Source organism: Thamnophis elegans, chromosome 3 (genome assembly GCF_009769535.1).
Source record: "Thamnophis elegans isolate rThaEle1 chromosome 3, rThaEle1.pri, whole genome shotgun sequence".
NCBI classification, from domain to species: domain Eukaryota; kingdom Metazoa; phylum Chordata; class Lepidosauria; order Squamata; family Colubridae; genus Thamnophis; species Thamnophis elegans.
In genome coordinates this window covers 124,742,053-124,759,425 of record NC_045543.1, presented here as the reverse complement: position 1 = coordinate 124,759,425, position 17,373 = coordinate 124,742,053, and the positions used below count along the sequence as shown (strand labels likewise).

Below are 17,373 nucleotides of genomic sequence, written 5' to 3'. Positions count from 1 at the left end.
AATTCTTCATTTTTAAAATAGGAGACTAATTTGAAAGTAGCTACGCAAAAATCCTAATTGCTGACTCTAGGCCTCTATGAGAAATCTGTTCTTCAGAGACATGCCTTGGATTATTTAGTGGAGTGATGAGATAATTTAAAGAGCAAAAGCTGAATTAGGTGATGAGCGATGTAAACTTTTTTAATTGTAATTGTTAAGGCTATCTATACTGCAAATGTTGTTTTTAACTTCACTGCCAACTTAGGTGAGTCAGTTCATTATTTCTAAATATACCAACCACAGTTAAATGATTGTCTTAAAGCCACAATCCTAAACATATTTAGATAGAAAGGGAAGTTCTGTTCCTGTAAATGATGCTGACCAACATTTCATGAAACTGGTAATATTTCCTGAATCTATTAGAGGCTGCAGTTCAAATATCATAAATATAGAAAGTTTAAAAATGATTTTTCCCCTTCTCTGAAATATGTATGGCTAAGATTGTACCTTCAGTGTTCCTGCCTAACATCTTCAGCATACTGTCAGTAGACTTATATATTGCTGGCTTTCTTCCTTTAACCAAGAGTTATTTCACATGATTGCAGCAATTGGTAACTCTCTTGTATAGTCTGGTCCAGAATCTTGATAGTTCAGTACCTTCATTTATTCATAAACTGAATTGCACACTTGTATTCTGCATGAATCAACCAAAATAAATCACCGCCAGGGGGAAAAGTGGTCACTGTAATTGCCAAAATTCCCCTGAATAATGTCCATCCTACTTCTTCCACTTGCTTTATAGGGCACTTAATCTTTATGGATCAGGTTTATAGTGTACCATACAATGGACTAGTCCTCATCAGGATTCCAGATATATACGGTATAACATCATTGCAGATTAGGGCCTTTGTCTTCCTCTTAATCTGAATGATTTGTCAGTTTTTGAACACAATCTTCTAAGACTATTTCATTGGCAGTCACTCCATTTATCCAGATCCAAAGTGAACCAAAAGTTACCTTAACATTCATTTGTTTCATTTGCTCAGTGATATGCAAATTGAATTGAGAGTGTACATTCCAGTTCCTTAGACAATATGTACAGGGGGGAAATATTTTCATTACATGCTATTTGAATTAAGTGGAAATTCATTGAGTATACAGAATGTTGGAGATTAAAGTCCAAGGAGGAAATGAATAAGATAATCATTTAATTGCATATCCTGATAACTGCTATGGTTGAAAAGCTGTACATAGCTTCATAATAATCTCCCTCTGGGTTTGCAGTTATGAAAGTAAATTTAACTTTTTATTAAAAAAAAACAAAAAACACCACCATGCTTAATTTCTCCAGGACCTGCTTCAATGTCTTTTGAGACGCAATCCATTAAGAAGCTGGTTGCTTCTGGCTTGGAACAAATAAATGCGGAAGCATCCCTTTCTTTTCTTTTCTTTTTTTAAAAAGCCATCTCTTGTGTGCAAACTGTTGAGTGTGTTTTAACTTCCTTGGTGGTCAAAAAAAAAATGCTCCCTTGAATACTGATTGATTTTTATTCTCAGCTTTATGGCTAGGCTCCAACTTCCATAACCTAGTCTGGCAACTGGGACATCACTGTAAATTAAACCAGGGTCACCTTCATAGGAGGCCTCGTTCCCACTTTCCATTCCAACTCATCAATCAATAGCATGCAGTGCTTTTTCAAAGCTGCCATGACATAGCCCTGTAACATAAAGACGTTTATATTTAGACAAGGAGCTGCTTTTTCTTGTGGCTTCTCAGACTCTCTGCACTACTGGGCTTCTTGTATTATTGCAAGAAATGAATGAGAAGCTGAAATGTTGCCAAACAAAAGGCCAGCTTCTAACAACATCTGTACAGATAGTTCTTGACTTACAACAGTTCATTTAGTGACCGTTCAAAGTTTCAACCGCACTGAAAAAAAATGATTTATGGCCGTTTTTCACACTTACCTTTGTTGTAGCATCCCCATTGGATGTGATCAAAATTGACAAGCTTGGCAACTGGTTCGTATTTATGATGGTTGCAATGTCATATGATCACCTTTTATGATCTTCTGATGAGCAAAATCAATGGGGAAGCCAGGTTCACTTAACGGTTGTGTTACTAACTTAACAATTGGAGTAAGTCACTTAATTTTGGCAAGAAAAGTCGTAAAATGGGCAAAACTCACTTAACAAATGTTTCATTTGGCAACATAACTTTTGGGATCAATTGTGGTCCTAAATCGAGGACTACCTCTATTTACAAGAATTACTCTGGACACTACATGAGACATAGAAGTCGTCTTTGACAGTCAATGGTTGATTGGAAGTATGTTTAGAAAACCAAAGTAATCTGGGGTAATAAGGAAAATTTGGGGACGGTATGACAGTGTATGTTCTCCGCTTAACCAGTTTTGGTTCATGAATATTTTGTACCTGGGGAGGATATTTAGGACTAGGCGATCCATTTTTTGATTGGTATGATTTGGAAATTCCTATAACACACTAAGAAGATTCAAAAACTGAACACTGTGCCAAAAACTGCCCTGCAACTTTTTAAAATTTTATGGAAATGTTTGTTTTCCTACCTTATTTTGGGGGAAGTTTGAGCTTTTTTTCTTTTTCTTTTTAGAAATGATAGCAGAGGCAACTGCTGCTGGTGTTATTTTCTGAATATTCCCTATCTATCAACACATCATAACACACACACACACACACACACACGCACACACACACACAACTTGGAGGAGTCTGCTTATGGTGTCTTCTCTTGGCTGTGGGTGAACATGAGGAAGCCAGGAAGGCTGCAGTTTGCCAGAGGGATGATTACAGAAAGATCAATTGGGCACTTAATCTCTCTCTCCCTCCCTCCCCCCTCTCTCTCTTTCTCTCTCTCTCTCTCTCTCTCTCTCTCTCTCTCTCTCTCTCTCTCTCACACACACACACACACACACGCCTTGAAACTAGAATAAGTGCAAGAAGACCACCCATGAATTTTTTTTACCAAGGTTCCTTTCTTCTTGAAATGAAATTTCAAAAGCAGTGTCTTTCATAATATGTAGATAAAAAAAGAATGTGTTTGCTGCACATTGTTATTCTAATTGAATTTAGCAATTTAAGAGGTTTGCTGCCTAATTACTGTTCTATGGATTTTTATCCAGAGACTGAGCTTTGTCTTAAATATAAAAGATAGGTATTATACCAATTGTCAAATACTGGACAGCGTCCATGGGAGAATACCTTTATTCTAGAAAATGCTAGGTAAAATTGTTGTCAGGGAAGTTAGAAAACCTAATCTTTCTTTCTTTTGAAGGAATAACAAAACTCTTGGTTCCAACCAGATTCATTCTAGAACAGGGCTGTCATACTCACATTGTCAAGGCGTCATGTGATATATCGGGAGTTTCCCCCAATTTGCTAAATCAGGTGTGGGCATGGGTGATGCATCTAGTCCGCAGGCTGGGAGTTTGACACTCGTGTTCTAGAAGATAAATTCTTGCTATCATAAAGCCTGCATTAGAACCAAAACATTTTTAATTCTTTTTTTCTCTTAGATTCCTTTTAAATTCTGAAGTATAGTTTTCTTATATATGAAAAGTCTGTGGGAATACAGTGTTGATTCTTCAGATGAGCTTTAACAATGCTTATAATTGATGAGCTTGAAAAAATAACCATGTTTGCTTGATACTTTAACCTTTCATTACCAAACTAAATAACATCACCCAGTGCACTGATAACGTTACCTACTTTAGGAATGAAATGTCTGCAAGAAAACAACTAAGCTCACAGAGCATCAAGGACTCTACAGTTCAACCCTGGGCTACAAATATTCCCTTTTATTGTTTTATTATTAAGCAAATATTGATTTCAGTGAAATCACATTTCCAAATACTATTCATTAGCTATAATTTTTTAAAAGGTTCTTTATTGGAAGAGATGCTATTATATTAGCTCATTCATCTTTAGTGTTGACTATTTGTTCATCCAGTCAAATCCTGTCTATTTTCACTAGCATGCACTCTTCAAGGTTTTCCTGAACTATGAATAGTGGACCTGCAGCATACAGAACATTTACTCTATCACTAAAGAATTATTTATCCTAATCCATTGGCAAATCAAACCCCTTTCACTGTAAAAACATAGATTTTCTGCTTAAACTGCTTTTCCGATAGCCAGTTAGCTTGGGAAGCATGATCAAAAATACCAGACTTAGATATAATGTAATGTTCTTTCCTTTCAGGGAATATGGAGCCATTGATGATGTAGATATTGATCTGCATATTGATGTTAGCTTTCTTGATGTAAGTAATTTAATAACAAGGTTGTATAATGAAGTTTGAAAAGCAGCTGTCTCTGTCTTTCAGCAGGATATAAAGTCAATTGTTCACAGGCAGTTACCACTTTTTTTAAATCCATTTTTTTTTCTTGCATGGTGGGGGGATGTGTTTTTTTGTTTTCAGTGGAAATATCTGCAGAATGGTTTCCAAAGGTAAATGCCTATAAAAGCAATATGCCCTAGATTTCTTTGGAATCACATTTGTGAGATATGCCTAAACTAAGATGTGCCTATGTGACACACCTTGAATTACAATGAACTAATTGCATTGGATAAAAACATTTTCCCAGTTGTGTCTGAAAAAGAAAACATGAAGGTTTCTGAAAGTTCTATACAAAAACATGATACAGTGTTTCTCCAAAAAAAAGGCTGGGTCTTATTTTCTTTTGCCCCCCCCCCAAAAAAAAAACAGCTAGGCTTTCTTTTTGGAGGGTTCTAATTATTGACTCACCTCATGGTGGTGGCACCAACAATCCCGCCCAGCAGGAGCCTGCTACTGGCCCACTTCTTCTTTGGCCGCTTGCCACCATTCGTATGCATCACCCTGGCTTCCATTTCACCTTCTGGCAGGCATCTAAAGGTAAAATAGAGGCTGGGACAATGCATCCAAGTGGTGGCAAGCGGCTGCAGAAGAAGACAAGGTAGGTTTTGGGGTGTGTGAGGCAGAGGTGGGTTCCTACAGGTTCGCACCAGTTCGGTAAAACCGGTTCATCAAATCTACCGAAACGGTTAGAAGAGGTTCCACCAGTGGACCCGGAAAGCAGGCCACACCTACAGAAGAGCTTCCAAAAAATTTTGAAACCCACCACTGGTGTGAGGCCTAGTAAGTAGGGCAGCTCCACCGCCCCATCCCCACCCTAGCTTATTTTTTACCTTTGTACCTTTCCCCAGCCCCTGCACTCCGGGGAGGGCAGGGTCTTAATTAGGGCTAATTTGTGAGTGGGGCTTAATTTGATCACATGCGCTCAAAAACGTGATAGGGCTTCTTTTCAAGGTGGGTTGTCTCTTTGGAGAAACACGGTAGTTATGTTCTTGTGAAGAAAACCTACTTATCCTTATTAAGAAGATATAGTAGGGAATTGATTTTAAAAATGCTATATGAGGAAAAAAATTGTACAAAAGCTCTTTATGCAAATTAAAACATGGACTGCAAAACAGATTGGATTTGTACTGATTCACACATTCCTGATGGAAGTTGCATTTTCTAAAGTGACTACTCATTTCTTCAGCTGTTTACACCATAGGTGGTCAATCTTTAGTGCAGCCCCTGAGCCCATATTTTGTAGCCCTCAGTCCCACCTCTGAAGGTGATGACTAAAAGATCTGAGGTAGAATCCTGTACTCTCAACATAGCTAGGTGGAAAGTATATACTGTAGGGCCATTTTTCTCCCTCCGGAGGCTTCAGGGAAGCCTCCTGAAGCCTCCGGGGGGAGCAAAAGGGGCCAATGCACAACCCTTTTGCAAACCCTTGTATTACCTCCTAAGTATTAAGATACTACTGGTTCAGAAAAGTTGCACGCTCCCAATTTATAGTGATTTATATTGTCGCAAGCGTGGTTTTTTTTTCAGCCCAATTTGGGGATACATTAAATAAAGGAACTTGGAACCTATTACATGCAAATGATGTATATACCAATGAATATCTCTAAAGATTATCTCTTCCAAGTGTAAAAGATAAGTTGTTGAGTTTGGTTTCATTTCTGAAAGCTAAGAGAACCAAATCTTCCAGAACAAAGTTTATATATATACATACATATATACATACATACATACATATATACATATGTACATACCAGGGGTGGGTTTCAACCAGTTCATGGCGGTCCCTGCGAACCGGTTGGTCGGCGAACCCAGAAGTAAGTAACTTCCGGGAACGGCGAAGGGGCCACCCGCCTGTCCGCGCTCCTTACCCGGTTTTGACGAGTTCTGCGCTTCCACGCATGCGCAGGACGCATAGAGCGCCTGCGTGATCCTCCAAGATCAGCTGGAGCATCGCACAGACGCTAGTACACATGCGTGCACCGCACGCGTGCACGAGGACGCCACCGGCCCCGTTCCAACCGAACCGGTTGGAACGGGGCGAGAAACCCACCCCTGGTACATACACACATATACATATATACACACACAAATACACACAGTGTGTGTGTGTGTGTGTGTGTGTGTGTATTGTTACAACTATGCAAATTTGGCATTTCTTTCCACTTATAGAGCTAGTTCCTGTTGAAGTCCCATTTTAGTTCTACTCCTGACTTTTTGTACATTAGATAGCAGCTGATACAACATTTGTCTTGGTCAATCAGTTTAGAAAAGAACTTAGGTGAGCATCTTCAATTCCTTCGCCAGCTGTGAAATTTTTTTAAAAAATGTCCAATGTAAATTTCCTGATAATGGCTAAGGTCCTGTTGTGCTCCTCATGCAGGAAGAGATTGCAGTGGCCTGGGATGTAATCCGCACAGAGCCTATAATTGTGCGTTTGCACTGTTCACTCACACAGTACTTAAATGGACCTGGTAAGTTACATTTGACTTTTTCCTGTTTAATATCTTCATAATGACTTCTTTGTGTTTGTGATGAGCTTTCTTCACTAAGGTGGTACATAAGTGTACTCTTTGAAAAGATATATTGAATTGTTAAAAATTATTTAATACAGGTGAGGACTATGTAGAACTAGTATGGGTAGATAGCAGTACTCCAAAACCAATCAATGTGGATAGTTAATGATCAGAACAGTTTGTTAACAAAGAAAAGGGATAACTTCATTATTTTGTGCTGTCTTCTAATTAAATTTCAATGGCAGTCCCTTGTCATTGGAAGACCCTTGTAGAGAAGGAAGTGTGGAGCTGTCTTGTTAGTGGACTCTGCTAAGATGTAGAGCTATAGTTTATTCTCCTGAGAGCCTTAAGAATTCAATGTTTGGGGGGTGAAAACAAGGCAGATTCTTTGGACTGTCAGCAATCCTAACCAACAACTCAAAAGTAAATTCATTTTTAAAAAAAAAGAAATAAAGCATACCCAAAAGAAAATGCAGCAGTTTGAGGCTTGTTATACTCCTTTTACACACCAACAGATTCAATGGGCATTCAACCCTTGGCATAAAGGCATTGAATTTTTGCTTCCTTGGAAAATTCTGGCCCAGGGTTTCTCAACTCAGGTTTCATGGAATCCTGGGATTCAATGAGAGGTTACTAGAGATTCACTGAGAGAAGATGGTTTATTTTTTATTTTTTGAAAAAAGTAGAAACCAACAGAAACCCTCCAATCTCCAGAGTGTGCATGAGTTGAGTGAATAAGGAGAGAAGGAGGGATGGGTAGTAGATGGTAAGAGACCTTATGCAACTGGTACACCTCACTGGTGGGTTGCCAATTTTTTTACTACTGGTTCAGGCATGCTTCCTTGCACACGCGATACTTTTGCCCATGCACAGAAGCATCCAGGTGGGTGGGCGGATCTTCACACCGCCACTACTAGCGGTTTGCCCAATCCGGGACGAACTGGGAGCAACCCACCTCTGGTACGCCTGCCTTTCTGCAGGTGCAGCAGCTTAGGGGTTTCTTGTCCTCTGTGGGCACAGGAGATGCAGGGTTTGCCTGGCTGGAGCCACCACAAAGGCCAGGGGGAAAGGTGTGAGGAGGTGAGGGAAAGGAAAAAGTTATTCATTATTTTTACTTTAAGAACTCATTTAGTACATATATTTGAGCCTACACATGAAATAAATATAATATCTAATTCCTTCCCTGGAGATGAAACATACCCCCACTGTCCTGGCCTTCTGTAAAGAAATTAAAACATGGCTCCATAGCCTTGAGTGGGGAGCCCAGAGGAGTATGCAGCCAAGAGATTTAGTAACCTGAAAGGCCTCCTCTTTGCTTTTTAAACTAATTTTAATGGTATTCAATCACTCTTGCCTCCTCCTAAATTTTAACATATATAGATACTGTTTCACATTTTAACATTTTATGCTACATCACCCAGAATCCCAGTTTGAGAGAGATGGGCCAATCACAAATGTGAAAAATAAATACTAATTTTGAGCCTGAAAGTGTAGGGGGTTCCTTGAGGCCTAAAAAATATGTTCCTCTAGGCTCAAAAGTCAAAAAAAAATCTCATCTGCCTCCTTCCTTTTAAATAACACTTTTCAATATTAGGAACCAGTTCTATTCTGTGGCCATGAAACGAGATGGATCTCAGCCAGACAGCATAGAAAGCTAGGCGAGTCTGTTTATATAGGCTTTGATAGCAATAATTCCAGCTGGGGCTTCCTCCACAGGCATCTCGTGATTGTTGTTGTTTTCTGGTATCTGCTGTTTCTTCTACTTTCTTCTTCAGCCCACACACATGGCCTTTTTATACAGCAGCCTTTAGACTTATCCCTGAGTCTGCAGGGACTTACGGCTTACTAGAAGGAAGCTTGTGTTTTCCCTTCCTTCACCGCATTGTCTTCCTATAAAATAACAGGACAAACAGTCTCTAACTTCTGACCCTCCAGAAGGCCTTTGCTATTTTAATTTGTCTTCTTGGGAATGGTTGAGTCATGCAGGGGACCTTAAGGACTTAGAGATTGGTTGCATCTCTCTCTCAGAATAACAGAGCTGGAAGGGACATTGCCCCCTGTTTGACTTCCTCCCTAGTAAGAGTGGTTAATGAAAGCCCAAAAGCTCCACTGGGGTTTGTTTGTTTTGCTCCGAACTTTACAAGCTTGTGCATTTTTCTAAGGCCAGTGGAGCCATGAATTATGGGCAATAGTGTGTTCCCCATTCGCAGTAAGATTTCTATTTGATATTCCAGAGTCAGCAGGCTAAGATGGGTGGCTATAAAAATGAACTACCGTATTTTCCGGCATATAAGATGACTTTTTAACACACACACCCCAAAAAATTCAAAAATTGGGGGTCGTCTTATACACTGGGTATACCAAAAACAAAAAGAAAAAGAAAAAAAGCAACGCCACCAATCAAAAAGCCACGCCGCCACCAGCGCAGCCTTTCAATCTATAACCTCAGTGCTCCTCGCTTGGGCACGTGGATGGATGAGTGCTGGGATGGCTTAGTAAGGTCTGGAGGAGGAAGGTGCTGAGCTCAAACTATGAAAGCCTGGCAGTGTGGAGGCCTTCATCCGGCTCGAGGGTGCTTGAAACTAGGGGATCATCTTATATGCCCAGTCACCTTATATGGCGGAATATACAGTAAATAAGAGTCAGGGAAGGGTTTTCTTTATTATTGTCCCTGAAGATGGGCTGACAGCTCTAGAGATCCTGGGAATATCATTTGAATGCTTTTGTGTAATACTATCAGATAATAGGAATAGGAATAGAAAATAGAATAGGGATAGGGATGGGATGGGATGGAATAGAATAGAATAGACTAGAATAGAATAAAGGGATCTTGGAGGTCTTCTAGTCCAGCTCCCTGTTCAAGCAGGAGAACCTATACCATCTCAGATAAGCGACTAAATAAATAGATCCTCGTGGTGAAGAGCTTTTGGAGAAATGTTAATGCATTTCTTTGATTATATCAGCTGCCTAAATTGTTGCTTCCTTGTTTAAAAAAAACTAGCAGGTTTTATTCTTTTTTTTATCATTACAGAAAGTCCTTGACTTACGACCACAGTTGACCCCAAAATTTCTGTTGCTAAGCATGAGTTTTGCTCCATTTTATGACCTTTTTGCCACCATTATTAAATGAATAACTCCAGTTGTTAAGTTAGTAAAACAGTTAAGTTAATCTGGCTACCCAATTGACTGATCACATGACCCTGGACACTGCAACTGTCATAAATATGACTCAGTTGCCAAGTGTCTGAATTTTGATCATATGGCCACAGGGATGCTGCAATGGTTAGAAGTGTGAAAAGCAGTCATAAGCTCAGTACCATAACTTTGAATGGTCACTAAACCAATAGTTGTAAATCGGGGATTACCGTATAAGATGCACCTTTTTTGTCAAAAAAGTGGCTGAAAATCTGGGTGCATCTTATACATCGAATACAGCATTTTTTGCCTCCCGAAGTCCCGCCCCTTCACCAAAATGGCCTTATGAAGGCTTTCAGAGAGATCCTGGGGGCTGGGGAGGGCAGAAATGAGCAAAAATGTGCCATTTTTGCCCCCCTGCCCCCAGGAGCACTCTGCAAGCCCCCCCCCCGGCTATTCATGCCTTTTATTTGAAAAAAACGGGCCTGTTTTCACGAAAAATGGGACATTTTGGGGAGGTTTATAGAGTGCAAAAACTTTTTTTTCCTTTCGGAAAGCTCTTTAGTTAGAGTGATTGATGAGAATTAGATTGATCAAGTGCTGTGCCAGCAGAAACAAGTCTTAGGTGCTGCAGGTTGTCAGCAATTTCCTTCTCTAGCACATGGATAAATACACCTAGAAACATCTACCTAGCTAGCTATCTACTCTCTCTCTCTCCCTACCTACCTACTGTACTTCTCTCTCTCTCCCCCTCTATCTACCTACCTACCTACCAGTGGTGGGTTTCACATTTTTTAGAACCTCTTCTGTAGGTGTGGCCTGCTTTGTGGGAGTGGCCTGCCAGGCATGCAACTGGGTAGGCGTGGCCAACTTGTAAAATGTGGTGAAACTCACTTAACAACGCTCTTGCTTAGCAACCAAAATGTTGGCTCAGAAACTGGCATTTGAAGCACGCAAGTCTTAAAGCTGTCAAGTTACAAAATCCTTGCACCCCTAACCCTTTAGAAAAAAAAAAACCCAAGGGGTGTTCAAACTTGACAGCTTTAAGACTTGTGGACTTCAGCTCCCAGAATTCCTCCTCCAGTCATGTTGGCTCAGGAACTCTGGCATTGAAGTGTGCAAGTCTTAAAGCTGTCAAGTTACAAGGCCCTTGCACCCCTAACCCTTTAGAGAAAAAAACCCCAGGGATGTTCAAACTTGACAGCTTTAAGACTTTAAGGTTTAAATCGGACTCTTAGAGGCTGGCGAGGCGATTGGTGAGCCAGCCAATCAGTGAGCAGCAGGCGGGGCAAGCATCGTGCGGATGAGTGGGGGGAGGGAGCTGGAACCGGTTCGAAACAGCAGGGTAGATTTGTGGAACCTTTTCTATAGAAGAGGTTAGAACTGGCAGGAACCCACCCCTGCTACCTACCTACTCTCTTTCTCCCTACCTACCTACTGTATTTCTCTCTCTCCCTCCCTCCCTCTATCTACCTCCCTACCTATCTACTCTATCTTTCTCCCTCCCTACCTCTATCCCTCTACCTACTTACCTACTCTCTCCCCCTACCTACCTAATTTCTCTCTCTCTCCCTCCCTCTCTACCTACCTACCTACCTACTCTCTCTCTCTCTCCCTATCTACTATGTATTTCTCTCTCTCTCCCTCTACCTACCTACTCTCTCTCTCCCTACCTACCTACTGTATTTCTCTCTCCCTCTCTATCCCTCTATCTACTTACCTACTTTTTTAAAAATTTGCCTCTTTAAAACCTTGGTGCGTCTTATACTCCGATGCATCTTATACTGGGAAAAATACGGTATTTGATGCAGAAGTGTCTTCCTGTTTATTACTGTTTGTTCGCTTTTAAAGTAAATATTGGTATGAATGTACAGCCAAGAGATAAATATTGTATTAATATCTCTCCATTCCTGTAACAGCTTAAGAAGGTTTCCATAGATTCTCTCCATATATTATCCCCACAATGATAGCCTGTTAAGTAGGTTAGCTGAGAGTGAAAATGGTCCAGAGTTATATAAATTGTACTTTTCTTTAAACTTTACACCATCCTAAAACAGAAGATGCAAAACAAAATAATAATCAGGGTGCTTATGTGTAATGCTTTTCATTATACATAACTTCAGCTTAAGTGATATCTAATATTTCTTAGTAATATAAAGATGCTTAAAAATATTGGTTATCTAAAAGTAAAATATTCTTTGAGCTCAATAGTAAGGAGCATTGGAAGGGGAAGATAGACAGAACAGAATAGTGAAAATTATTGAAAGGGAAATGAAAGTGCAGTGATCAGATTGGATGCAAAGGGAAATGAAGAAACTATGAGGTAGGGATTTTTTTAGGGCTTGGTGTATATTGGATGGCAGAAGAAGAGAAGAGAGGAAAGAGGAGAAGATTGATTGAGATCTGGGCCACGTGAAGTGTGGAAAATGCTTGAAGCTATGGACTGGATGGGTGATGATGTTAGGTGTCCGTGAGATATTGTTCAGAGCTTGGGCAACACAAGTAGCAACCTGAATTAGCAGCAGTGCATGGGCCATCCAGCTTACATGAAGACTAACAAAGAACTTGTCAACAAATTTGCAGCAGCCAGAGGACAAGAGAGATTTGCAAAAATGGATGGGGTGGCCTCCTGCCAGATGGTGTCAGGCCTTGGAATATCTTTGACAGCAGGTTATGCCCAAGAGATTTAGGTTTCCCAGTTTGTCTGAGCCCTGCTGCTGCCACAATTAAATATATCTGCCAGCACACATACTATTATGGAGACTAAAGATTTTGCAATGGAGTTGATCTCTAGAAATTGGGAGACTGCTATATGGCATGCAAGGCTAAGCAGTTTTGTTTGACGCTTGGTCCATAGGTTCAATTACACTTCCAAATGTAAATTGTTTTGGTGGTTTACTCTGACTTGTAAGAGGGGATTGTAAACCACCCACAATCCTTTTGGATTAGAGTGGCATATAAATAAACTAAGTAACTAATTAAGTACTGTAAATTCTGGGAACTACATCAGGGATGGGCTGCTGGGAGTTAGCACGGGTTTGGGCGATCCTCTAGCTAGGATTCTGCCCAGTTCGTCAAATCTCCAAATGCCACCCCTGGCTAACCATGCCCACCCTACTCCTCCCAGGAGCCTGTTCATCATGCCAGGTAAGTGTAGGGCCTGTGGGAAGGCTCAAGGAGGAGGGAAACCATCCTACTGGAAGTTTCTGAAGTCCAGAAATGGGCCTGTTTCTGGCTTCCGGAGGGTCTCCGGAGCCCAGGGAAGCAGTTTTCATCCTTCCAGAGGCTCGAGGAAAGCCTCCGGAGCCTGGGGAGTATGGTGTACCACCACCATGGTGCAGGAGGCCGACTAGGCCACGCCCACATGGCTACATCCACCCAGCAACAGGGCAGCCAACCCGTTGCTGCAATTTTTGAAGCCCATCCCTGGACTACATGGCATATTCACACAAAGGTGGCTGCCTGTTTCCAAGACACATTTCATTTTCTCAGTCTAATCAACTGCCTGATATTTTCTGGTAGTCTTCCTCCTAAGTATGATCTTTACAGACCTTCACTATCTTGGAAGTTAATAAAGATTGACCCTGGTTAGTGCTTGGATGAAAATTCTAGAACAATGGATTTAGATTTGGAAACTAAAACAAAACCAAAAAGAAACTCTTCCTGAGACAGCAAATGAATCCTGCCAAGAGATCATGGATACAGTAATTAGAAGTCAACTTGTCTCAAGGACATCTGTTAGTCTATTGCCATGAGTCAGTTTGGAAATTGGTTATATAGATTTGACTAATCATTTTCATTTTTACTAAAAAATTCACTTATGATGGTATATATTAAATTATTGCAAGTTAATTTATAACATTAGATCATCTGAGGCTGCAAGTAATTTGTCCAATTAGTACTGTGTGATTACTTGAGGCAGAAATTAGAGTTAATCACTAGATATTCCAGCAAAAATGATTGTGTTTTTTGTTACTGCTCCTTAACAACAACAACAAAACTTCAAAAAGGCTGCATATAACCACCTTGTATTTTCTTTTCTTATATGATTATTCCAGTTGCTGTTATGGTGATTTGGATTGTAGCCAAGCAATTAAGAATGCAAATAATGCTTGTATACAAATATATTTATAAATATTAATACTGCAAGGGAGAAAAAAGAATAGAGAAAATTATAGTTCTCTATTAATAGCAACATATGGCATTAGAGATTCAGTAAACTAGGTCCAATTAAGTAACACTTTAAATATTTGCTGAGATAAAAGTCATTATAAGCCTTTTATAGGAGACTCTTCTTCACTCAATTTTACATTTTGATAGGCTATTATTTTAATTGCAGTAAACCAAAATTTCAGTATCATAATTGTTTCTGTGAGTTGATAAAATGGTTCCTTCTGCTTTTAATAATTTTCATTTTTTTAAATTTTCTAAACCAGCTGTTATAATTTGCAGTATCTAATTATACTAATGCAAGTACTTTTGAAATGTAACCTTGAAGGTTGATTTTGTTTACATCAATGCTGAGGTTCTCTAAAAGTATCTAGCTATGATTTCCAAACAAAAACCCCTTGTATTAAAGAAATCAGCTGTGTTCTTGTGATAAATCTAACCTGTCTCTTGTTTTCATAATTTGGAGACTTTTTCCAAGGGACAAGAGCTCATTGTTATCACTGTGGTCATGCACATAGTTATATAACATATATATGCCATCGTTATATAACATACTTTATTGCACAAATACAGACATTTGAAAAACATATGCATAAAAATACAGTACTAGCCTTAAAAATATTCAAAGAGAGGACTTCCATAACACCATCTCATTTAACCTTATTCCTTTTAGAAACTATACTTTCCTAAGTCTCTTTTCAACCCAGATTTTTAATTCTCTCTAGCAGTATTAATACTTCACCACCACCAAAAGAAGAGTCTTCTTTTTCTTAAAAATAAACCAGGGGCTTTTTTTTCTTTATTACTTTTTCCAGTTTTAATAATACACTCACACACCAATAAATGGGCAATGAAATACTCATAAAAAGGTAGCAAAAAGTTTCTGCTTCAGATGGCCTGTTTTATAAATTATGCATTGCCTTTATGCATTGTTATCTCTCTTTCTGTATTCTCTGCTCTCTTTGCTTTCATTTCTCCAACAACTACATTAGGTTTTCAGGCAATGTCCCTGCAAGTCAAACTCATTTATTGTAAGGCTTGAATAAAATTCTACAAGGTCCAATGTCAGATATATCCGATAGGCACAAAAAGTACAAACCTGCCAACTACTAAAAATGGCAGTCACCACACGCACCACGTTCCTGTTTTATTTAACTCCTTACTCAGCGAAAGAATATGAAACTGTTCCAATGTTTGGAATCTGCCACATTTACATAACTTGCAGATATTTTCATCTACCCCATAATTGCGGATTTTGAATTGTATCTAGTAGCAGAGTTGAAATACTGAATGGTAAGATGTACAGATCATGCCACCAGAACCAGAAGTTTAGTCTTCTGAGGTTCAGACTCATGCTGGAGCCCATCCTCGAGGAACTTCTTTGTCGCCGGAATTTGTGACATATTCTGGTGAGAGAGAACTCATGAGGATAGGCTCCAGCATGCGTGCAAAAGCTCAGAAGACTAAACCTCTGGTCCAAGTGACCAACCCAGTGTTCTGACCTAGGCTTCACGAAATCACGAAGCTGACTCCTTGTCCCGACCAATCCCCCTTTTTATTAAGCTAATGTGAATTCCTGTCATTCACATCCAGCAAAGTCCTGGCAAACAGTCTTTCGAGAATTAATTTACAACCACAGACCTTATCAGGCTTGGACAGCTGCCAGGCCAATAGCTTCCAAACGCAATGCTGTACAAGAAAATACTTGGCAAGGTGCCTCTGACAGTCACGAACAAATCTTCACACTAAATAAGTGAATTAATTGTTTCCTGCAAATTCCACTCCCCCTTTGCTCTTCTTTGTTCCCTATTCACCGTCCACCTGTGCCTTTACTCCCGAGTCAGGCCTTGTTCCTTAACTGTTCCCTTCTCCTAGCAGTTCTGCGCATGCGCACAGCGGGAACAGGCTCCAGCTGTTTTTCTGCCCCACTGATCTCTGACTCCGAAGGCAGCTGATAACTGTTGGATGGCCCTGGCCCCATCTCTGCCTCCAATGCAGGGCACACATCAGAGCCTTCCCCAGACTCCAGGACTGGTCCATGTTCTTCCCCAACTTCTCACTGTCTGAGTCTGCCAACAGCTTCGCTGGCGGGCCACAACACCCAGACTGGATCCTGCAACATTGGAACACGTATATTTTCCCTCAATCATACAAATCATTCTTCCCTAACTTGCCATCACTGTATAGGCTGATTCACTAACCAAGCTGCTCTCTTTTTCCCAGTTGGTATCATATCACTTTATCTCCAAGGGAATAAATATCCCCACTTTTCTTCCAAGCCCTATGATTGCCCGAGAACAGGAAAAAGTTTCTATCTTGCAGAAACGTTCAGAGGGTGGCAAGAACAATGCAAAAAGGGCTAACCATTTTTTTTCCTTCTCCACAACTTGCCCCAGGTCCGAAAAGCAATTGCCCATCCCCAGTTCCATATTGGTAAAATAGGAATGGTCTTGAAAAAGGCTTTGGAGAAATGCAAGCAGAAGTCTGCTTTATTCTACATCAAGCAAAGATCTCAGGCAGGCAGGCTTTTGTCCAAGTACGAAGAGAAAGGTATAGTCAGCAAAATAAATAAAACTCTCTAGTAAAAAGAGGATCTGATTCCAATGTGTGTGTTTGGGGGGGGGGGGGGAGCCAGTAAAGTGAATTGACAAATGAGCTGCTTGGACAATTCCATATGGAGTTCAGATTAAAATACTATTACTCTATTGCTGAAGTCGTATTTTCTGCAATCGAGTTTGCAGCGGTTTACCTTGAGTTTGTATCGATTGTTTGCCTGTGTATTATTGAGGTTGAAGTTGAAGTAATCGTTGACAGGTAGGACATTGTAGCAGAGAATTTTGTGTGCTATGCTTAGGTGAGGCCGTAGGCGGCGTAGTTCAAGGTTGTCCAAGCCCAAAATTTCAAGCCTGGTGTCATAATGTATTCTATTGTTAGCAGAGGAGTGGAGTACTCTTCTCCACTCAATTGCATTATTGTCTGATATACAGTGTGGATTCCAGGCAGAAGAGCTGTATTCAAGGATTAGGCTGGCAAAGGTTTTGTTTTTAAAATCAAGTACTTTTGCATCATCATTTCTGCCTCTGTCTATGGAGAGTCTCAGCCATCCAGGTCATGGTTGTCCCAAAGATGCTTTTTCAAGAGGCAACTGAACTTTCTGTTTTTTCTTTGAAGACATTTTTGCTTCTCATCCAAGAAGC

At 40.1% G+C, this 17,373-nt stretch overlaps 1 protein-coding gene across 1 annotated transcript in view; it reads left to right on the top strand.

The window, feature by feature from the left end:
• Window positions 1-17,373, top strand: part of PARP8 (poly(ADP-ribose) polymerase family member 8) — a 227,410-nt gene that overhangs the window by 149,613 nt on the left and 60,424 nt on the right. The window contains exons 8-9 of the mRNA XM_032214393.1: window positions 4,220-4,280; window positions 6,739-6,829. Coding sequence (XP_032070284.1) covers window positions 4,220-4,280; window positions 6,739-6,829 — 152 coding nt within the window. The remainder of the gene's footprint in view (window positions 1-4,219; window positions 4,281-6,738; window positions 6,830-17,373) is intronic.